The 24,861-nt window shown below is 40.7% G+C and overlaps 1 protein-coding gene across 3 annotated transcripts in view; it reads left to right on the forward strand.

Moving 5' to 3' along the window:
• LGI1 (leucine rich glioma inactivated 1) overlaps nucleotides 1-24,861 on the forward strand; it is a 42,612-nt gene that overhangs the window by 10,038 nt on the left and 7,713 nt on the right. For all 3 annotated transcript variants that reach the window (XM_061402833.1, XM_061402831.1, XM_061402832.1), the window contains 3 exons: nucleotides 10,664-10,735; nucleotides 10,839-10,910; nucleotides 22,315-22,386. In XM_061402833.1, coding sequence (XP_061258817.1) covers nucleotides 10,664-10,735; nucleotides 10,839-10,910; nucleotides 22,315-22,386 — 216 coding nt within the window. The remainder of the gene's footprint in view (nucleotides 1-10,663; nucleotides 10,736-10,838; nucleotides 10,911-22,314; nucleotides 22,387-24,861) is intronic.

The raw sequence follows: 24,861 nt of genomic DNA on the forward strand, positions 1-24,861 counted from the left end.
TATGGGGTCGCACAGAGTCGGACACGACTGAAGTGACTTAGCAGCAGCAGGCTTTAAATAAAATTGAAGTCCCTTCTTCTTTGTTTTTTAGGAGCAGGGAAATAACAGACCACATATATAAACTGCATCGGGAGGGTGGGCTGTGACTAGTTTTGCCAACTCTTAGAAAGGAAAAATTTGATTATTCTGGAATGAAAAATAATGAACTATAAAACCAAAGGGGTGGATCTATGCTCAGATCAAATCCATGCTCAAATGTGCAGGCTAAGAATACTCCCCCAGGGAATCCTTGCAAATCTAAAATCTACATTTTAAACCTGGCCCTGCTGCAGTCAAAAGTTGTGACCTTGAGTAAGTCACTCACTTTGTGGCCCTTGCTTTCCTCACCTGTAAACTGAGGAATTGAATCGCATATCTCTCTAGGCTGCACCCCACCGCCTCAGATTTACATGGAGCAAAATTAAGGCTATTTTCCATCAATCCAGATAGAAGAGGTCTACCTAAGGGTCCTCTGAGTTACACTGAAAATGTTTTCCAAGGATGAGAGTCAAAAAGAACATAACGTGCTCATATGTGATGCTTCCCATTTTAATGCTTTCCTATTTAAGAGCCTATTTAATATGTTCAAATGTAAAATTATTCACGTGGCACTTAGAATGTGTGCATTCAACTGAAGTGAATCATCAGCCTGTTATTAATTATCGTTCAACCAGCCCTGTTCTTTTGAATAAAGGAGAATGTTAGTAACAACTAGAAGGTATGAATCATTTAAGCATAGGCAGTTCTAAAAAGTTGGCCAGCCCTTCCAGCTGTGCCCTCAAATCTCTAACAACTGTAACGTGTGCATCTTGCTCTCTCATTTACATGTATGTGCACATATAAACATCAGGCACACACATGTATGCAAAATGTGCTTGCACACATTGCCCATGGCGTCCAATTCCCTAGATGAGGCTCATAACAGTTCTCTTAGGCAGATGGCAGTCTCACTGGACCTCAGTTTCCCTCTCTGCGCAACTAATGTTCTTCACTAGATCTAACAGCTCTTCCAGCTCTCATATTTTATGTCTGGGCTGTTTGCTGAGATACTCTTTGGCAGAAGCATTGACGAGATGCTCTTATATATTATCTCACATAATTCTCAGAATCTTCCAGGAAGTCTTTTTGTTATTACCATTCCTCTTTTAATGGATGAAGAAATAGATTCACCTGCTTGATATACATGTACATAATAAAAGTGGCAGCTACAAGCTTAGAAACCAGATTCTCTATTTTGTATCTAATCAGTGCCGTCTCTAAGCGATAGCCTGAGGCTGGCTGCTCACTCTTCTTCATCCAGAGTAGCCCTTACAGAGCGGAGATTGTATGGGAAAGCCCCCTAAAACATCTCCCCTCCACAGCTGAAAGAATCTGCCTTGAGCTGTGAGACAAGATGCAGACCACTTGTGGCCAGCGTCAGTTCTGATGGAGTTAAGAGGTCACAGGTGACTAAAGGGAGTCTGAAGAAGTGTCATTAGAGCCAGGGGGCCAGTCTGGCTTGAGACAAGGGGAGATTTTCCCAGCAAGTTTACTCCTCCCATTCAACCCTCTGCAGACCTACCTACCCAAGACTCCCACTCCTCATGCAAAGCCCATGCCTATTCCTCCATGAATGAAGCCTGCAGCTCTACAAGCCCAGACTCACATATCTTTCTGGTTATTTGACAGCACAGAGAGCAGAAGCGATGTGCTCAAGGCCACACGGAGGATTTAAGGCCAAGTGGGAAATAAGGCTCAGGCTTTGTGATTCCCTCTTCAGGGTGCTCCTTCCTGGTCCCTAGAAAAGGTGTGAAGCCAGGGCAGGAAACTGCTTTAGCAGCCCTTTAGTCTTGGCATTGACACATGTCCCTGACCAATCATTTCACTCTTGTAGACCCCCAGCTGGACATTGGGCAGCCTCAGCCTTGACCTCCTAATGTAGTTAGATCCTCATTCTGTGATCCTCTGCTTCTTCCTTTTCTCCTCTACTGCTGACCTCAGCACACCAACCTCCATGCTAACCCTATCACACACTTCTCTGTTCCTTTTGAATTAAGTGCTTTTGTTCCTAGCTTTTCAACCAAGAACGTCCTAATAACCTGACGGCCTTGGTGTTCATTTATTGCTTATAGAGAGATGTGACCCACTCCTACAGACAGGTGAATGCAAGTAGTCAGAAGAGAAACTGGAGCTCAGGGTTGGCAGGCATTTTACAGATCTCATCCTCCTTAGTCCCAGGGCAATGTTAATTTTAACTCATGAAAACATTTAAAAAATATCATCAATAGGGAATTTTAAGAATATTATTCTAAATACTTGTTGAAATCAAATATGCAATTTTAAGAGACGTACTGGATGCTTTAAATAGAGGCAAAGTCATATTTCTAAATACTTTCATTTTAAATCAGAAAGAATAAAAATATATGAATTGAGCATGAAACAATACATCTTCTAAGGAACTCAAGAGAAAATAAATAATTAGCATATAAAATAATAAATTAGGAAACAGTAGGAATAGTAAGTAAATTCAAGATTTCATCTTTGGAAAAACCCTATAAAATAGCAGATTTTTGAAGGAAGTAATATGTACACTCTGTCTATCAGATCTAGTCCCTTAAATCTATTTTTCACTTCTACTGTGTGGATCACAATATACTGTGGAAAATTCTGAAAGAGATGGGAATACCAGACCACCTGACCTGCCTCTTGAGAAATCTGTACGCAGCTTCCCTGGTCCCTAGAAGCAAAAGTTAGAACTGTACATGGAACAACAGACTGGTTCCAAATAGGGAAAAGGAGTATGTCAAGGCTGTATATTGTCACTCTGCTTATTTAACTTACATGCAGAGTACATCATGAGAAACACTGGGCTGGATGAAGCACGAGCTGAAATCAAGATTGCAGGGAGACATACCAATAACCTCAGATATGCAGATGACACCACCCTTGTGGCAGAAAGTGAAGAACTAAAAAGCCTCTTGATGAAAGTGAAAGAGGAGAGTGAAAAAGTTGGCTTAAAGCTTAACATTCAGAAAACTAAGATAATGGCATCCGGTCCCATCACTTCATGGTAAATAGATGGGGAAACAGTGGAAACAGTGGCTGACTTTATTTGTGGGGGCTCCAAAATCACTGCAGATGGTGACTGCAGCCATGAAATTAAAAGATGCTTACTCCTTGGAAGGAAAGTTATGACCAACCTAGATAGCATATTCAAAAGCAGAGACATTACTTTGCCAACAAAGGTCCGTCTAGTCAAGGCTATGGTTTTTCCAGCAGTCATGTATGGATGTAAGAGTTGGACTGTGAAGAAAGCCGAGCCCCAACGAATTGATGCTTTTGAACTGTGGTGTTGGAGAAGACTCTTGAGAGTCCCTTGGACTGCAAGGAGATCCAACTAGTCCATCCTAAGGGAGATCAGTCCTGTGTATTCATTGTAAGGACCGATACTAAAGCTGAAACTCCAATATTTGAAGCTGACTCATTTGAAGACACCCTGATGCTGGGAAAGATTGACGGCAGGAGGAGAAGGGGACGACAGAGGATGAGATGGTTGGATGGCGTCACTGACTCAATGGAGCTGAATTTGAGTAAACTCCGGGAGTTGGTGATGGACAGGGAGGACTGGCATACTGTGGTCCATGGGGTCGCGAAGAGTCAGACACGACTGAGCGACTGAACTGACTGAACTGAATATGTACACACAAGTGGGAAAGGCATTAATTATTCAATGACAGGCTTTGGCAAATTTGAGTAAATATCTAGGAAGGAATCAAGGCAGTGTGTCACCTCACATCATAGATAAAAGCAAGCTCCAAATAAATTAGAGTTAAAAAAGAAAAGTTATAGAGGGAGGGTTAAGTAATATTTCATTAATATCAAGGTAGGAAGAAACACTTTAAGAATTACAGCAAAGAAAGAATATGCAATAGACATTGATATATTTTGTTAGAAATGTAAAATATCTGTATGCTAAAAATCATGATTCAAAAGGCAAATCATAATCAGTAGGGAAACATTCAGCATCAGATAAGAAAGGAAAAGAATAGGTTATATCCTTAATAAATAAAAGATGCTTAGAAAGCAGCAAAAATTGTCAAAGGACGATTTCGTAGAAAAAGAAACAACTAACTATTGGTAAGGATATGATAATAGGCATTTCTATATTCAGAATTGAATACATAGTGTGATACAAGTTAGTAATAAATAGAGACATAAAAACCATGTATAATCCAACAATGCCAGCTTAAAAAAATCTATTGTAAGTCTACTCTAAGGAAAGAAGTAAGGATATGGAAAAATACTTGCATGTGAGAGTAGTCATGGTAGTGTTCATAACAGTGAAAATTGGAATTAACAACAAAAAAGTTAAATCCTGAAATATTTATAATACAAGACTTACTCATCTGTTAACATTTTACATTGCAACTTGTCATAAGAGTTGCAATGAGGACAACTTGTCATAAGAAATTGTTCTTGAAAAAATAAGTACATGCAAAGGAGGACACAGAACAATAAAAATTATTATTCTAAGTTTATAAATTTTATAAATATATAAATGCATATATCATATAGGTATTATGTATATTCATATCTTTGGGTAGTATGGTGACAGTCATTTTTATTGTCTTCTCTAAGTTTTTCTGAGTTGTCCAGAATTTTTACACTGAGCCTATAGTATCCTTAAGCAGAATACACCAAACTGCATTCATATTTTTTAAATTCTTTTTTTTTAACTTGGAGTATAACTGCTTGACAATGTTGTGATAGTTTAGATTTTTTAAAATTCTTGACTTTTAAAATAGTTGTTAATCTTACCGTGACTTTTAGGATACTTCTTTTGAATAATTAATTCCTTTTAAAAAAGGAATTATAATTTAATGAGATTTCTTAAATCCTCATAAGCTGAGCAGTGTTATTATAGTTGCCTATCGTAATGGGAATGGTGTGTCATTATGTGGTCCGGCTCCTGCTGAGAGACCACCCAGGGTGTGGAAAGGACAGTGGACCAGGAGTCTTGGGTCTTATGATCTTGGTCAAAGCTTTTAGCAGCCCTCTGGGCCAGTTTGCTCCTGTCAAACAGCTGTTAACACCTACTCTACCACTTTCACAGACTTGTTTCAAAGCCCTAATAAGAAAATGCAGCAGCATTTTATGAAACACTTATTCATGTTATTGTGGAGGCCACAATGATGATTTAAAGAATGAGCTATTGCCTGCACGGAATTGATAGTTGATGTGTATGGTTTTAAATCTGTTTCTTGGCAAGGAAACATACCAGGTGTCGCTAGTGGTAAAGAATACACCTGCCGATGCAGGAGACACAAGATATGCAGGTTTAATCCCTGGGTCGGGAAGATCCCCTAGAGCAGAACATGGCAACCCACTCCAGTATTCTTGCCTGGAAAATTCCACAGACAGAGGAGCCTGGCAGGTTACAGTCCATGGAGTTGCAAAAGAGTCAGACACAACTGAGCAATCGATTAATCTATGAATGGTCTTAAATCTTTCTTGGTAAGAAAACATACATGCCCTTCGTTGCAGAGGAAAACAATCCTCCCCACCCTTCCTATACTCCCTTGTTTTCATACTGAATTTATGAGACTGATGGCTAAGGTACAGAAAGGTCAAGGTGCAGCCTTGTGTCCACCCCCACCAACATTCTAGGGAACATTCTTGCCTCTTCCCCTTCCTAAGAAGAAAGGAAGTGTCAGAGACCTCAAATGTTCCCACAGGCCCAGGGGCAGAGGACACATTCTACATTGTCCCTGAACAAACCCACAGGATGGCTGTTTGGCAAAGCTATGGGGTGAGGTCTCTGATTTGGAGCTCAGGGTAAGGAGTTTGTTCAGACAATACATTGATCCCCACCCACCCCTCCGTGTGCTGCAGTTGTGAGGACAGTCGTCAAATCTGAGTTACGGTATCATGGACTCTTGCTACCTGTAGTTAGGGGCATGGGACAATCTACAGCATCTCTGTGTATCAGAGCTCCCATTCCAGCCACACCTGCTACTAGAAGCAGAGGTCCCCTTGGTCGCCACAGGTAAAGGAAGGCTACTGTAACTGACCAGAAAGTTTACCATATGCAGCCCTGGCTGCAAGTAAGAGACACCTAGGGAGTTTTTAAACATCCCACGTTCAGGCCACATCACAGGTATAGAATTTAACCAGATTAACCAGAATCCTTGAGGGTGAGAACATGGTAACAGTATTTATAAAGCTCTCTAGGTGATTCCAAGTGAAGCTAAGATTGAGAAGCACAGGTCTAGGATCAAACATAGATCTGGGCATCTCCCTGATTCAGCCTCACACACACAGCCCTTTGTGAGGTCTTCTCCACATTCCGCTGTCTTCTGAGTGCACCCTGCACACAGAGCTGACTCAACCCTAAGGCATCTTTCCTCCTTCAGCTCCTCTGCTGGATGGTTCCATCTCTGTGATTCCAAATTCTCAAGAAGGGATTCATCTTTAGCCCAACTCACCTTTTTGAACCAGACTAGTTGGGCCATGGGATGCTGACTGACCTCAGGATCAGCTATTCTGGATGAGAAAAGGAGTCCTTCTTGTTCTAATAATTTAAGAAAAATGATAGAAGTCATGAGGTATAAAACATGGCCACACAGGTCTGCCCCAGGTCTGTTGTACATCAAGATGAGGTGGGGTGACATAGTTTCCTTTAACAAGGACTATGGGATTCTTTACCATATCTGGCTCAATAACAAATTATGATATTGAAATCAAACTTTCTAAAGGAACCTATAAAAATTAAAGATGGGCATTTTACCCTCTTTATAGAACAGGATCTTTTTAAGTCTTAAGTATACACAGGATAATAAAATGGATAGCCTGTTCAACCAACTATGTTTAGAATGTATGTATAAATGTACAAATTTTTGCCCATGGAATCCTTGTCCAGAGAAAATTACAATTGAATTTAGAATCTAAGGACTAACATATTCAATATTATCTTAGCCAGAGGAATTTGTTTTAGCTTTTATAAGAAAACTTTTTATTAAAATAAAATTTATATAAAGAAAAGTGTGCATATCCTAAGTGTACATCTTGAGAGTTTAAGACTTAATTTTTTAGAGCAGTTTTAGGTTCACAGCAAAATAGAAGAGAAGGCACAGAATTTCCCATAGACTCCTCACCCTGACACATGCATAGCCTCCCCATCCCCTACATCCTCCACCATGGTAGTATCTCTGTTACAACTGATGAATTTACTTGATCAGCCAGAGTCTAAACTAGGGTTCAGTCTTGGTGCTGTGCATCCTATGGGTTTGGGAAAATGTATAGAGACATGTACCCATCATTGTGGCATCATACAGAGTATATTCATTGCCCTAAAACTCCTCTATGCTCTGCCTATTTATCACCCCACCCCTTTCCTCATGACTTTTTATAAAGTGAACAACCCTTGTAACCAGCACCCAGGTCAAGAAACCAAGCATTATCACTACCCCAGACTTCCTCTGTGCCCTCTTCTCATCTCCAAGATGTAAATGTTCTCTTGACTTCTGCCAGCATAGGTTAGTTTTGCTAGGTTTTCTTCTTTATATAAGAGCAATTATATAGGATGTACTTTATTGCATTTTGGCTTCTTTCCCTGGATTTAGGTGTATGAGATTCACCCATATTTTCGCATATCGTTGTACTTTTAGCCAGAAGTTTTGATCTCTAAAAACTAGTTCAGCAAACAGCTTTCAGCCAGGAACTGTGCTCAGGACTAAGGACACAAAAATCAACAAGGATAAGTCCCTGCTATAAGGAACATTAAATCTAGTAATGTAGTAATGACCAGAATTTAATGTAAAGTAAATTCCTCTTTAACAAATATTTATTCAGTGTCCACTATGGGAGAGGCAGTATCATAGGTGCTGCTGCTGCTGCTGCTGCTAAGTCGCTTCAGTCGTGTCTGACTCTGTGTGATCCCATAGAGGGCAGCCCACCAGGCTCCCCCGTCCCTGGGATTCTCCAGGCAAGAACACTGGAGTGGGTTGCCATTTCCTCCTCCAATGTATGAAAGTGAAAAGTGAAAGTGAAGTCGCTCAGTCATGTCTGACTCTTAGCGACCCCATGGACTGCAGCCCACCAGGCTCCTCCATCCATGGGATTCTCCAGGCAAGAGTACTGGAGTGGGGTACCATTGCCTTCTCTGATTATAGGTGCTAGGGATAAGCAATGAATGAGCAGATAAAAATGTTAGCAAAAACCCTACTTTATTTCTCTGACATGTGTGGGCTAATTCTGGCCACTTATATCCATATCATAATCTGTTTTGCATCTGATTCAACATAAGGAGAATGAATGTTAGAAGTCATTTCTTGCAGTGGCTTGAAGTGAGCAATTTTTAAGTCCCTGGGACAGTTTGCAAGCCAGTGAACACAGGAGGTATTTCTCTGTATCTATTTCTGCCTTATTTCATCCTCCCCCTTCTATCATTCTGCCTATACAGAATGAATAAAGAATTAAAAATAAATTTTATTAAATTTAATAAATTAAAAAGAATTTAATAAAATTTTAATAAATTAAAAAGAATAAAGAATTAAAAAATAAAAGAATAAAGGAAACTGAATGCTGAAGAATTGATGCTTTTGAGCTGTGGTGCTGGAGAAGACTCTTGAGAGTCCCTTGGACTGCAAGGAGATCCAACCAGTCAATCCTAAAGGAAATCAGTCCTGGGTGTTCATTGCAAGGACTGATGCTGAAGCTGAAACTCCAATACTTTGGCCACCTGATGCGAAGAACTGACTCACTGGAAAAGCCCCTGATGCCGGGAAAGATTAAGGGCAGGAGTAGAAGGGGATGACAGAGGATGAGACAGTTGGATGGCATCACCAACTCGATGGACATGAGTTTGAGCAAGCTCCGGAGTTGGTGATGGACAGGCAAGCCTGGCGTGCTGCAGTCCATGGGGTCGCAGAGTCAGACACAACTGAGCAACTTAACTGAAGTGATACAGAATGAAACGAAAATCTGGAACCTAAGGAAGACTTTGGATGGTAGCTTACCTTGGAGTAAGGCTGAGCAATCTTCTTGTTTCCCAAAACCATGATGTAAGAAGAGACAATTGCCAAAGTTGTGACTGAAATCATAAAAATTTGAATTTTTTGAATAACTCTGGGCATCTAATATGTATGATTTATTCGATAATGTTGACTTCACAGTCTAGTAAATCATTTGAGAGTAAAGCTATAACGTTGGAAGGAGAAGGGATAGAAGAGAATCCAACATCATTCCAGGGATTATAGCTTAGGAAGAAATGCAAGACATCATCTGGTTTTATTTGGTTTACTTTCTCTCCCTCCCCATTTTTACAGAAAATTTCAAACATATATAAAAGTAGAAATGATAGTAAAAATAAGCTTCCAGCTTCAAAAATGACCTCTTTGTGTTCATTTTGTTTCTAACCCACTGTTATCCCTTCCTCTCATTATTTTTAAGCAATCCCAGATGTCAAATAAGTTATTTACACCTGTTCAGAAGGTGAGATCTCATAGTTTTAATCCCCTTGATTAACAGGCTCAGAGAGGATTAGTCATTAAATTGGTTAGTGCAGCTATTTTTAACCCCTACCCTTCAAAAGTAAAAGTTTACTAACAGAGAATACTGGACTTAACGCAATTAAACAGTATGTATGAGACATGAATTGTCAAACTTCCCGTCTGTCCCATGATAATGGCCACATTTTGGACACTAGTTACAAGTGAAAAATGAGGTTTCCCCATATAAGAACCTTAACATGTAGCCTGAATGTCACTTGAACCCATTATAAGTTGTCATCAGTACACGTAAAACTTTATTCTCAGTTTGTGTCAACACTTTATCTGATGAATTCCATAAATTAATACTCATTCTAAAAAGATAACTTTGTATTATTTGGCTTGTAATCACCACTGTTAAGCCTCCGATTCAGAAAAAAAAAAATTCTTCGAGGAATTATGCAGGATGTGGGAAACTGCTGATTGATGTTTCTTTTCATCAGTTATTTCGAAACCAAATCCCTGTGGATACTGAAATTTCAAATAAATTAGTCCAAGTAAAACTGTTCTTTTTCAACTGTTTAGTAATAAAATGGGTCTGAGACTCTTCCTAAGCCTCATTGTTTCCCATCTTCAGCCTGCTCTACTTTCAAAGAAGGTTAGTTGGTTTTTATTGAACCAGTGTCAATGGCTTATCTACTATGAATACTATGCACAACCAGACATGGAGCTAGCTTTCTAGGTCTCTCAGGTTAGTGAGTATGATACCATTGTTTGGGCTGGTCAGAATGTTCCAGAAGTTTCAGAGCAAGAGGGAAAGATTCTGCTAGTGTCTTTGTCATGGAAACCTGCAACATGTTGATTTGGCTGCTTTGACTGTCATACTTGCCCGGTTGTGTCTCAAAATGTTACCCAGGGCATGTGACACTCATCCCTATGAGGAGTGGGGCACAAGGCACCCACTCATTGAGTGTTTGATGAGATAATTGATGGTTAAAAAAAGCTACAAAAATTACCTGAATAAATAACACTGTAAAAGGCAGGGATCCAGACATTTTTCTGTGCACAACTCCCACTCATTTCTCTGAGAGATAAAAGCACCAAAGATTGACAATCTGTCAGTTTAACAATTTTCACTGTGTACTTTTTCTGGGCAGGTTATTCACATCGAACTCCTTTGATGTGATCAGTGATGATGCTTTCATTGGTCTCCCACATCTAGAGTATTTGTAAGTAAAATAACCTTTTTTTTTTTTTTTAAACGTAATGATACAGGACAAGGGCTCTGAGGTTCTACAGCTGTCTGACCAAAACTATTATAACCTATTGCAGATTCATAGAAAACAACAATATCAAGTCTATTTCAAGACATACTTTCCGAGGACTAAAGTCTTTAATTCACCTGTAAGTATGAACATTGCTATTACATTTTAAGCTTGCCGATGGACAATGCAGTTCAATAATCTGTGGTTAATGTTTATCATAGATAACCCACTTTATGGGTATCTATGAAAATTTAAGAAACCCAAATGATTTCTCTCCATGCACACTTGCCTTTTCTCCCTGTCTTCAGCCAGTGTGTCCAGGAAACCCATTCCTTTTAATATTAGCCCAACCAACAATAATTAGGAAACTATCCTAATGCAAGGAAATTATGTGAATGAAATAATGTTTTTATTCACTGCATCATTACTCAACTTCATGAATTGACTATATAGTTTTTGCTGTTTCTCTGTTTCTGTATAAGCCCTGATTTCATATACATTTAAACATATACTAGAACCACAGGCCACATCTACACAGCACCTGAACAACTTTTTTATGAGTAAAATATTTAATTATTCAGTGGGTGATTAGAGCTCCATCAGTTGTTCTGAACAGGAAATAATTTTACCTTCCAGGGAACAGAGACGTGTTTGGTTGTCACAGCTAGGGGATGTAACTGGGATTTAGTGAGTGGAGAACAGCAGCGCTGCCGAACATCCTGCAGTGCATAGGAGCCTCTCATCAGCCTGGAATGGCACAGTGCTATGCCTGAGAAAGCAAATACGAACTGAATAACGCATCTCTCTTATTTTCAACTACACCCTAAACACACACATGCTGCCGAACATCCTGCAGTGCATAGGAGAGCCTCTCCTCAGCCTGAAATGGCACAGTGCTATACCTGAGAAAGCAAATACGAACTGAATAAAGCATCTTTCTTATTTTCAACTACACCCTAAACACACACACACACATATTTTTAATGAAAATAGAAGGACATGGGAAGAAACGGTACCAACATTTGTTGAGTGTCTACTACTACAATGGTCAGTATGCTTTACATAAATTTTCATTTAATTATCTTGACAATCCTGCCAGATAGGCAAAATAACCCCCATTTTATTTTTTAACCCCCACTTTAGAAATGAGGAAACAGAAGCTTGGAGGGGATGTATGACAAGTAAACGGACTAGTTAGGGAATTATGATAACATCAGCTCCGAGGCTGAACTGTTGTGGCTACTCATCCATTCAACAACTATTTCTCAAGTTCCTAACATGTATCTCGTTAGTGTTAGATAAAGAGGCAAGCCATCTAAGCGTCACAGTCATTCTGTCCATTTTAACCTGTTGCCTCACAGTAGCTCATTTCTAGCTCTGTCCTAGAGCCCAGGAGGTACCAGGTAACGAGGCAGATAAAGATGCCCGCCCTTTGTGCCTTTATTCTGGGGGGTCCACATGGTCTCGTGCCATTTCTACTAGTTCCTATCCCTACTGTTACTTGGATTTGCAGCAACAGGGAACCGATGGCCCTATGTATTTTACAAAATCACTATACCTTTCAAGGCTTCTGTATATAGTCATTATAAAAGGACGAGGAAAATATTGTCTATAAAACAAACAGCAACACTGCTTCTAATATCAATGTTGTAAGTGCTGCAAAATTGGCTGTGTATGGTGGGAATGCTGTGCCATTTGATTATAGAGCCAAATGCCACCAAGCCTGAACTTTCAGACGAAAACAGATAAATGGAAGCTTGTGACTTCAACCTGAGATCTCCTTGATTCACATAAATCCATTCAACACGGCCTATGACTAATGGCTGAGCATCACGAGGGGCTGAAGGAAGAACATAAGACCCCACGGTTCTCTCTGGAAACCTGGACAGAGCCTTGCCATGACCCTTAGTTCACTCAAGTGTGTCTTCTCTCCAGCCTAAAGGCCTACCTCATGTGGAAGGAAGAATGGAAAGAATGGCAGGGAAGGACGAAAGAGAGAAAAAGGAAGGGAAAAGGAGAGGAAGGTTAAGGAAGGCAGGAAAGGGAGAAAGAAAAAAATTTATACAACACTCTAGTGAAGAACATCCATTTTGTTTGACCAGAGCTTACTATGTCCATCAAATGAAATGGAAATATAAATTTGGGTCATTATGAGGCCCCTTCTTTAGAAGTGTGAAGAATATAAGAAGGAGGCATTGGTACAGCATGTACTTATGTCTAGAAATGTTCAGGCTCAAGTGAAAGCATAATGCAGCCCTCAAAGAAAGAGGCATGAATCTTAAGGATCAAACAGACAATGAAAGGGAAGTTCCTCTGAAATAATGTGGGACCAGGTGTTGGAGGGAGGAGGGAGGTGTTAGGAGGGAACAGGTCAAAGTTGATTGAATATGACCCTTAGATTTCTTGCATTTTTATCAAATAGCTAGGTTGATTCAGTGACTGTGCCAATAAGAGACTGTTTTCAAGCTACAAAAATGGCATTGCCATATGGTTCATCCTAAATAGTCTCTAGGATGTGCCACACAAAAATGAAGAAAATCCAGCTCCAACCTGGAAGAGCTCAGTCTAGCAAGAGGAATTAGTCAAATATTTTCTCTCTGAGTGCCTTGTCCCCACATCATGTCCTCCTTTCTAATTATGCTGTTCTTCCAGGGGTACTTCCTTCCTTCCTTTTTTCTGTTCTCCTTACCTTTTTTTTCCTTTCAAGAAGAGGTAGGGAAGATTTAAAGCCCAAATGTCCCTCTGATTATTCAGCACATCGAGTTCATTTTCCATTATTAACCACTTATACATACAGTTGACATTTCTTTGACCCATTAATTTTCTTTTTAAGATCTTAGGTTTCAAAGTGCACTTTTCTCCTCCTCAGACCAATTCTTCTCAATTAAAGGCATTTATTCAAGTAGCAAAGAATTATCACCTTGCCCTCTAACCCACAGGAAGAGTTTACAAAGCTTTTCATATTCTAGACCTCATTACAGTCTTTTGATGACCTTATGAAAGAGATAAGGTGGAGGGTTGTGGAGAAAGTAGCATAGACACATATACACTATCTTGAGTAAAGCAGATAGCTGGTGAGAAGTTGCTGTATAACACAGGGAGCCCAACTAAGTGCTCTGTAATAATCTAGAAGGGTGAGAAGGAGGGAGGGGAGGGAGGCTTGAGAGGGAGGTGATTTATGTATCAGTTCAGTTCAGTTCAGTCGCTCAGTCGTGTCCAACTCTTCGTGACCCCATGAATCACAGCACGCCAGGCCTCCCTGTCCATCACAAAGTCCCAGAGTTCACTCAGACTCAAGTCCATCGAGTCAGTGATGCCATCCAGCCACCTCATCCTCTGTCATCCCCTGCTCCTCCTGCCCCCAATCCCTCCCAGCATCAGAGTCTTTTCCAATGAGTCAGCTCTTTGCATGAGGTGGCCAAAGTACTGGAGTTTCAGCTTTAGCATCATTCCCTCCAAAGAAATCCCAGGGCTGATCTCCTTCAGAATGGACTGGTTAGATCTCCTTGCAGTCCAAGGGACTCTCAAGAGTCTTGCATTGTTGTATGGCATAAATAATCACAACATTGTAAAGCAATTTTCCTCCAATTAAAAATAAATTTAAAAAAAGAAACAGAGCAGACACTATCCTTATTGGCAAATGAGAATTCAGAGGTGTGCCCTGAGTTTAAGCTGCTCCCCAGTTAGTAGTGGTAAAAGCCAGAAGTTTTCCAAGATCTTTAATGAGAACCCTAGTGCCGACTCCACCATGTCAATTATAGAAGGACCAGAGAGCTTTATGGATGGCTAGGTCCTTCCACAAGACATGATCTGAGAAGCAAACACAAATGGGGAAGGAAGAGAAGATCCTGAAGACAGGAGCCCTACCCTCACTCTTGGTCTCCAAATGCAATTAGTTGGAATTAGACACATACTTTGCTGGATTTTTAAAAAAATATATATTTTGTATTGGAGTATAGCTGATTAACAATGTTGTGATAGTTTCAGGTGGACAGCAACAAGTCTCAGCCATACATATACATACATCCATTCTTCCCCAAACTCCCCTTCCATCCAGGCTGCCACGTAACGTACTCTCAATAGTATGTAGAATACGTACGCACTTTCATAGTATGTACAGTAGTAGACATACACTTTTAGATCCAACTAGTTCCCACTCTGGCTTAACATTAAAGCTGCTCCAAGGGAACTTGTAAGCACTGATATAAATTCAGTTCATTCCTAAAGAAGCAATGAACTTACCTTGTCTTCTTATACATCTATCTTAGCAGACTTGCCTTCTAAAGAGACATTTTTAAATAACTGAAAATTTACTATACAGACTCCCCTCTCCTTTAGACCAACCCCTCCCCAAAAGAGAATTCCTTATACTTAAGTCCTTACAAATCCTGTCAAATTCCAAGAGCCTCTCTTGATTCTTCTAAATGACTGTCCTAATAGTATACATGATTAACTTAAGTGTTTGAATAGTTCATATATTTCAGAAAGGTTTGAATTTTTCTGGTAACCATGTATTACTTCTGAAATCATGGGAAAAATGAATTAAAAAATAGTTTATGGCCAATGAGGACAAAATTTCTAAACATTTTGTATTGGTTTCTGTTAACACCCACAATGTTTTAGTAATGATTCCCTTGGGCATCACATAAGTGTCATGGTCGCTAAGGTCCAGTGGAGGCAGGCTTGTTCACATGTATGTATAAAAGCATTTGGGGAAAACTGTCATCGATCTGTACATGTCATGAAGCAACTACTGGTTGTTCTGCAACGTGGAGGTTCAAAAGACATATATGCAGTCCCCCAAACTCAGGGCATCCATGTGTCCCCAGTTAATCAGGCAGGATGTCCTCACTTCAGCTTTCACAATGATAAGCATGTATAGGGGGCAGCGGGATATAGTGGCTGAGGAGGTTGTCTCTTCCACCAGACTGTGTGTGTTCAAAGCCAGGCTTTACCCATTAATAGCTCTGGGACATCAGGCAGGTCACTAAGCTTCATGGTGCCTCCAATTTCTTTTGTGTAAAACAGAAGTGATAACAATCATCTGTAAAAATAGGGGTGGAAAATAATAAGATACTTAGGAACACCTAGATTGTAAGACAGACAGGAGATTAGGCCAGTTACTCTACGTAAAGTACCTAGAACAGAGCATGGTATGCAGCAAACACCATCATGTAGGGAAAAACTAAGCCTCGCTGCCTAACCTCTACTGATTCTGGATCAGGACTCCAAATGCTGCAGTGTATTTATCCCCTTTAAACATTTTGTATGAAATTAAAATAACTGCACTTGAAGTACTGCAAATTCAGTGAGACACCAACTCAAGCTGAGAATCTGCACTGCAGGGAGGCTGGGAGCACCCCAGATGGCCGTGGGCGAAGCTTTCTTAGCAGCAGAGCCCAGTGGCACTGAAACAAACGTGCTGTCTGAGCCAGTCTGGTCTGCCTTAGCAAGAAGACTTTCCAGTAGGTTCCATACTCCATAATTAGAGGTTTTCTCAGGTAAACCATGAAAACACCAGAGTGGAGTGAAAGTGAAAGTTGCTCAGTCATGTGTGACTCTTTGCAACCCTATGGGCTATACAGTCCATGGGACTCTCCAGGCCAGAATACTGAAGTGAGTAGCCGTTCCCTTCTCCAGGGGATCTTCCTAACCCAGGGATCGAACCCAGGTCTACTGCATTGCAGGTTTATTCTTCACCAGCTGAACCACCAGGGAAGCATGAAGTGGAGGGAATGGTCATCATTTCCATTGGGAAGGAAAGCCTGCCTGCCATTAAGAATGCTTGACCCTTCTCAGCCAGTCTCAAGGCAGCTGGGTGTTCAGTTGGACAGTTTCCCAGGTATTTTAAAGGATGTTTCTTAGGTAGATTCTGAATCAGGACCTAGAGACTTGAGCTTAGTTGCATACACACTTTAAAAAACCCTCCTAGGAGAACCTTCCTGGTGATCCAGTGGCTAAGATTCCAAGCTTCCAATGCAAAGGGTCTGGGTTCAATCCCTGGTTGGGAAACTAGGTCCCACATGTCACAACTAAGTGTTCACATGTTGTAATTAAATGACCCCTCCAAGATCACTGCAGATGGTGACTGCAGCCATGAAATTAAAAGACGCTTACTCCTTGGAAGGAAAGTTATGACCAACCTAGATAGCATATTCAAAAGCAGAGACATTACTTTGCCAACAAAGGTCCATCTAGTCAAGGCTATGGTTTTTCCAGTGGTCATGTATGGATGTGAGAGTTGGACTGTGAAGAAAGCTGAGAGCCAAAGAATTGATGCTTTTGAACTGTGGTGTTGGAGAAGACTCTGGAGAGTCCCTTGGACTGCAAGGAGATCCAACCAGTCTGTTCTGAAGGAGATCAGCCCTGGGATTTCTTTGGAAGGAATGATGCTAAAGCTGAAACTCCAATACTTTGGCCACCTCATGCGAAGAGTTGACTCATTGGAAAAGACTCTGATGCTGGGAGGGATTGGGGGCAGGGGGAGAAGGGGACGACAGAGGATGAGATGGCTGGATGGCATCACTGACTCGATGGACGTGAGTCTGAGTGAACTCCTGGAGTTGGTGATGGACAGGGAGGCCTGGCGTGCTGCAATTCATGGGGTTGCAAAGAGTCGGACACGACTGAGCGACTGAACTGAACTGAACTGAACTGAATGGTGCAACTAAGACCTGGTGCAGCCAAGTAAAAAAAAAAATGTAAAGGAACCCTCCTAGGGAATTCCCTGGCAGTTCGGTGGTGAGGACTTGGCCCTTTCACAACGGGGTTTGAACCCTGGCCAGGAACTAGGATCCCAGGCTCAGAGGAGGGAGGGAACTTTGTGAGTATTGGGAGCACGTGATGTCAGGGTAAGACAATGGTAATTCACAGGGCTTTGCAGTTTCTCCCTAACTCACTGTCTTGGTGCACAGAGCCTGAGACTCATTCTCTGCCCTTTTCTCTGTCTAGATTGGTGCCCTTTCTCTTATCCATTCAAGCCTGTCCCATTCATCCACTCATTCACTCAATCATTTATTAATTTAAAAGCAGCTGTTGAGGACTTACGTTACGTCAGGCACTGGGTATAAGAAAAACATCCTTCCAGTACTCGCTGCAGAGTGATCCTAGAAAACAACTAACATCAGTGAATGTCTCACTGCCCTGTCTTCACTTTCCCAACCAATTCTACCCTTTATCAGCTACCCAGATACAGTGCATTCTTCAGTTCAGTTCAGTACAGTTCAGTCGCTCAGTCGTGTCCGACTCTTTGTGACCCCATGAATCGCAGCACGCCAGGCCTCCCTGTCCATCACCAACTCCCGGAGTTCACTCAGACTCACGTCCATCGAGTCGGTGATGCCATCCAGCCATCTCATCCTCTGTCGTCCCCTTCTCCTGCCCCCAATCCCTCCCAGCATCTTACCCCTTAGTAAAACCTGTAGTGAAGCACATTGACTCTTTTCCTTTTTTTAATTTTGGAATTTTAAAATCTTTTTTTTTTAGACCAAAACAAACAAAATGCAGTTCACCCATTTCTCCCACCCCTCAACCCCACCTCTAACAACCATCAATTTGTTCTCTGTATCTATGAAGTTCATCGTTAACACCCTGGCTATGTGAGGTCTACAGCTTTATTCTTCGGGCAGAAAATGGAACTCCCAATTCACCGGCTCTTTCAAAGAACTGAGTTGGGCAGCAAGGAAAACAGGTGTCTCTTCCCTGGTAATCTTAATGGCTGCAGTAATTCAGGACTAGACTGTTTTATCATTTCCCTCCCACTGTCTTAAAACCCAGCCTACTCCAAACATGCATCCTGAAGCCAGTTTTACTTTGTGCTGGTGTCTGGGAGAGGGATATCCACTTAGGAGAAGTTAGCATAGGGACTGGAGGACACAATTGTGCCAGCAAATATATTGAGATACATAACTTGAGAGTGACTCCAGACTGGTCCAAAACACCAAGAAATTTCTTCATTCAACCACCAGTCAGTAAAAGGAATTGTGGAGATGTTCTCTTGCAAAATCTTCTTTAGCGGCATTTTCTCCCCATGGAAAAGAAATGCAAAAAAGCAAAATGGCTGGCTGGGGAGGCCTTACAAATAGCTGTGAAAAGAAGAGAAGCAAAAAGCAAAGGAGAAAAGGAAAGATATAAACATCTGAATGCAGAGTTCCAAAGAATAGCAAGAAGAGATAAGAAAGCCTTCTTCAGCGATCAATGCAAAGAAATAGAGGAAAACAACAGAATGGGAAAGACTAGGGATCTCTTCAAGAAAATCAGAGATACCAAAGGAACATTTCATGCAAAGATGGGCTCGATAAAGGACAGAAATGGTATGGACCTAACAGAAGCAGAAGATATTAAGAAGAGATGGCAAGAATACACAGAAGAGCTGTACAAAAAGATCTTCATGACCCAGATAATCACGATGGTGTGATCACTGACCTAGAGCCAGACATCCTGGAATGTGAAGTCAAGTGGGCCTTAGAAAGCATCACTACCAACAAAGCTAGTGGAGGTGATAGAATTCCAGTTGAGCTATTCCAAATCTTGAAAGATGATGCTGTGAAAGTGCTGCACTCAATATGCCAGCAAATTTTGAAAACTCAGCAGTGGCCACAGGACTGGAAAAAGTCAGTTTTCATTCCAATCCCAAAGAAAGGCAATGACAAACAATGCTCAAACTACCGCACAATTGCACTCATCTCACACACTAGTAAAGTAATGCTCAAAATTCTCCAAGCCAGGCTTCAGCAATATGTGAACCGTGAACTTGCTGATTTTCAACCTGGTTTTAGAAAAGGCAGAGGAACCAGAGATCAAATTGCCAACATCTGCTGGATCATCGAAAAAGCAAGAGAGTTCCAGAAAAACATCTATTTCTGCTTTATTGATTATGCCAAAGACTTTGACTGTGTGGATCACAAGAAACTGTGGAAAATTCTGAAAGAGATGGGAATACCAGACCACCTGACCTGCCTCTTGAGAAACCTATATGTAGGTCAGGAAGCAACAGTTAGAACTGGACATGGAACAACAGACTGGTTCCAAATAGGAAAAGGAGTACATCAAGGCTGTATATTGTCATCCTGTTTATTTAACTTATATGCAGAGTACATCATGAGAAACGCTGGACTGGAAGAAGCACAAGCTGGAATCAAGATTGCTGGGAGAAATATCAATCACCTCAGATATGCAGATGACACCACCCTTATGGCAGAAAGTGAAGAGGAACTAAAAAGCCTCTTGATGAAAGTGAAAGTGGAGAGTGAAAAAGTTGGCTTAAAGCTCAACGTTCAGAAAATGAAGATCATGGCATCTGGTCCCATCACTTCATGGGAAATAGATGGGGAAACAGTGGAAACAGTGTCAGACTTTATTTTTGGGGGCTCCAAGATCATTGCAGATGGTGACTGCAGCCATGAAATTAAAAGACGCTTACTCCTTGGAAGGAAAGTTATGACCAACCTAGATAGCATATTCAAAAGCAGAGGCATTACTTTGCCAACAAAGGTCCGTCTAGTCGAGACTTTGGTTTTTCCTGTAGCCATGTATGGATGTGAGAGTTGGACTGTGAAGAAGGCTGAGCGCCGAAGAATTGATGCTTTTGAACTGTGGTGTTGGAGAAGACTCTTGAGAGTCCCTCGGACTGCAAGGAGATCCAACCAGTCCATTGTGAAGGAGGTCAGCCCTGGGATTTCTTTGGAAGGAATGATGCTAAAGCTGAAACTCCAGTACTGTGGCCACCTCATGCGAAGAGTTGACTCATTGGAAAAGACTCTGATGCTGGGAGGGATTGGGGGCAGGAGGAGAAGGGGACGACAGAGGATGAGATGGCTGGATGGCATCACCGACTCGATGGACGTGAGTCTGAGTGAACTCCAGGAGTTGGTGATGGACAGGGAGGCCTGGCGTGCTGCGATTCATGGGGTCGCAAAGAGTCGTACTAAGCGACTGATCTGATCGGATCTGATGTAGGGAGACAGTCACAGCAATTCACTTGTATGGTCAGTTTTCTAAATGCTGTTTTGGGGCAATGTTCACACGAAAGCAGTCCACATACCAGCTACCATCCTGAGTTACCACATTTTTTTTAACACTCTTATAATATGAGGTATTATTACATCCACTTAAAAATGAAAAAACTGAGTTGCAGAGAAGGTACGTAACCAAAGTCACACAGCCAGTAAATAGTGGAGTCAGGATTCAGACAGCTCAGAATGACTCCAAAGCTATGCCCTTCATCACGAAATGGACTGTCACTGAGGCTGGAACCTTCTGATTCAGTTCCCTTTCTTCTGTGCCAAAGTTCATTGAAAAAGTTTTCTAATCCAGTCTAGCGGTAATTTCCAAAACTCAGAAAAACAACATAATTAACTTAAAAATAGGTTTTAAATGTCTTTAATGCTTGCACTTGAGAAATCTCGTACTAATTAGAATAGGTAGAAACAGAAGACTCTTGAGAGTGTTTTAAGATCAATTTGAGAGAATTTTCAAGAGCTTTGGAGGCCGACAGCATAGGCTCCTTTGTTTCAGTTTTCAATTTTTATTGTGAAAATTAAAACCGCTTCTAAGGAAAGTATATAACATGTATATGTATGTATGCATGCTCAGTCGCTTCAGTTCAACTCTTTGTGACCCTATAAACTGTAGCCCGCCAGGCTCCCCTGTCCATGGGATTCTTCATGTAAGAATACTAGAGTGGGTTGCCATGCCCTCCTCTAGGGGATCTTCCTGACCCAGGGATTGAACCTGAGCCTCCTGCACTGGCAGGTGGGTTCTTTACCCACTGAGCCACCCGAGAAATGCAAGTATATGTATAGTGCTGATTAAATACAAAACACCAGTCCCGGGTCACCCTTCCTGGTTATACAGTATCTGCTCCCGGTTACGTGCACATTTCTGCAGTGTGGACACGTGACCTTTTCCTGGATAGTATCAGGACTGTTTCCTACTCGTTACTCTTGATTAGAATCAGAATCATTTTAGCAATACGTGGAAGAACAAATAGAGAAGGAGAAAACAATTCTTGTGATAATAGAGAAAGAACTGGAAGAAGGGAAAAAAGGAGATGATTCAACAGGATGAATGGATGATTGGATAGGTGGATATTTATGAGGAAGCTATTTTCTAAGGAGGCCTGAATGAATGGAGCTAAAAAGGAAAAAAAAAATGTAGAAAAAGAACAGGAAGAAAGAGTGGGCTGGAGTCGGGGGTAGTTAGACAGGCCTCCAAGTTTGAGAGCTGTGGGTTCTAAGAGCTGGTGGTTGAGCTGCTCCTGGAGCGAGCGCGGGGAGGGAAGGAGGGTAAGGGTGGCCTGAGTGTGAGGGGAGAATGCATGGAGACTACAGACATGGGAAGACAACCCTTAGTTGTCTGAGAGTGTGAGGCTCACTCAGTGCTAAATAGAAAGACCGATGCCCGGGCATTATTTTGTTACTGGTATTTTGGAGTGTTTCCTTGTTCATTTTGTTTAGTACCATAATACAAAAAGGGCCATAAATGCATTTATTTATTTTATTTATGACTACGGTTTACGTCACTCTTTTTTTTTTTCTTCCCAGGAGCCTTGCAAACAACAATCTCCAGACTCTCCCAAAAGATATTTTCAAAGGCCTGGATTCTTTAACAAATGTGTAAGAGGACCTAAGAAATCACTGATTAGTTAATTAATTTGCAGTAGTTAACAAAGATGTCTGGTGTTGATTATTAAAATTTTTAATTGGCTTTAAATTAAATGAGAAATTTAAAATTTTAATTTGTCTTAAATTTTGAATTTAGTTGGACTACTGTTTGAGTCTCCTAGGGTTTCCTCCACTATAGTTTGAAAACATAACCGTAAGCTTTCCTTTGATAAAGTGTGTGTCTTTATGGGAGGGACTGATGACAAGGGACTTTGGGGGGAGACGGGGAAGAGGAGAGCTAGATAGAAACTTCAAGAAGCCTTTTTTTTTTTTCTCACGGGGTTCAGGAAATGGGGCTACAAAGGAAAAACACAAAGAAGTCTGGGTAACTGACAGAAAAAAGATGAAAGGTTACACCCATGGGTTGGTCAGTCAACAGAGAAACGGAGCAGGAAGTGGGGGAAGGGAGGAAAGTTTGCCTTTTCTCTCATTAGACTGAACAACAACCCTAGGCTTAATCCCCAGGAATTTGGCTTAAGCCCCAGGAAGGGAATGAACTTAATTATTTTTGACCCTTTTTCAAACAAAAGAGCTTTCAAACTTTGACTTTTAAGCCTCAGAGTGAAAGATCTTTGTAAGGAATTTGTATATTTTGCAGTAAGCAAAGCAAGTAATGTATGCCTAACCGTCTCAAAAGCAATTTAGCTTCAATAAATGCCTTCCAAAACATTAGAAAGGTATTTAAATGCCGCAAGGTAGAACATAGGAACAAACAAAAGACGTGTGAAAACAAGAGTTCATATTTATCAGGTCCTTTGCTATAGAATATATATTCAAAACAACTTTTCTCCAACAAAATTTGAGTCAAGTATTCTCTCCTAAACCCAGTATTTAACATCAAATCAGCTAGCTAGTGAAAAACTTTCTTTGTTCCTTGTAGTACTCCCCCAGCCCCTCCTCCATGTCAATTACCCCAATTCCTAAAAGATGGTTTATTTCCAAGAGAGTGTCAGAATCAGGACACTTCAGAGTCTTGGACAGACCACAGTTATCCATTCTGGTTTACAATAGATCAGAAAAGTTGACACTCATTATTTCTGGGTCAGAGTAGTCTTGGGATATGAAGTCAGTCCTGCGAATGTCTTGCAAGTTAGATAACTCCATGGCAGACTTGGGGATATAGCTTATTTGGAGACCCTCTGGCCCAACCTTATGTCAGTCTAAACCCCACTCTAGCAAAAGAAAAATCACTTGAAATGGGCTCAGTTTCTCCAAGGAATCTTATCATGGGTTTGGCCTACCTTGATATGCCCAAATCAAGAATTATTTAAGAAGTGCAAGGATCCACGCCAATATGCCTTTTAGTAGATTTCTTGGTTTTCTTTATTCCTTAAAACACATTTTTAAGTGCTCCAACACAAAAATTATTCTTGTGCTGTGTGAAAAGTAGACAATACCTATCTTAGGAATTCTATGTGACAGAGACGAGTTTTAGGAAAGAGATTGGGTTTCTGAACAGAAACAATGCAAATAAACAGAACTGATGAGTTTGGAAATTTAAACTATTTGTGCTGTGCAGTTTATTACGGGCATGAGCTATTGTATGTCTGCATTAACTCGGCTGTATCTAAGTCATTTCCTATTAAAATTGAATTTGAAGACCATGGAATAGGATCAGGATTAATTACATCTGTGAGGAAGAAGAAAAGCAAATAGCTCACTTGATTTAATTAAATATAGTCCAACAGTCACTACATTCTGTGTTTTAGAACCTGTGTTGCCCAGTATGGTGGCTGCACACTTAAAATGTGATCCTAGTGTGACTGAGGAACTGAATTTTAAATTTTACTTAGTTTTAAAAAAATAATAAAATAAAAAACTAAATTTAAGAACTGATTTTTCTGTTCAATTATTGGAAAACTTTTAAGTATGCTTGGAACAATTTGGGTGTATGAATCTTTTTTTTTTCAACTGTGAATTTTATTAAATCTAAACACAAATCAGGAACTTCTGCTGAAATTTTATTATCCAAATTGAGATATACTGTAAGCATAAAATACACATTAGACTCCACAGAGACTTAATATAGAAAAAGCATGCAAAATATCTCATAAGTAATTTTTATATTACTATATGTCAAAATGATAAAATTCTGTATTGGGTTACATAACATATGATATCAAAAATAATTTCATCTGTTTCTTTTTACTTTTTTAATGTGTCCTTAGAAAATTTTTAAACTACATATGTGGTTCACATTGTATTCCTATAGACAGCACAGCTCTAGACTGAACTACCTTTGAATCCAAGAGGGAGTAAGTTATGAGGTTCCATTGACTGGAGTGGCTTGCAAGGGTGCACTGTGGTCCTCTCTGAGCCCAAAGTGAATGATCAGACAGGTTCAAGGTAGATTATGAGGCATGATATAAAACCAGGTGAGAGCATCCTGCTCACATAATTGCTATGGTAAGAGTCATGCCTGTGAAG

Source organism: Bos javanicus, chromosome 26, assembly GCF_032452875.1.
Source record: "Bos javanicus breed banteng chromosome 26, ARS-OSU_banteng_1.0, whole genome shotgun sequence".
In the NCBI taxonomy this organism is placed as follows: Eukaryota; Metazoa; Chordata; class Mammalia; order Artiodactyla; family Bovidae; genus Bos; species Bos javanicus.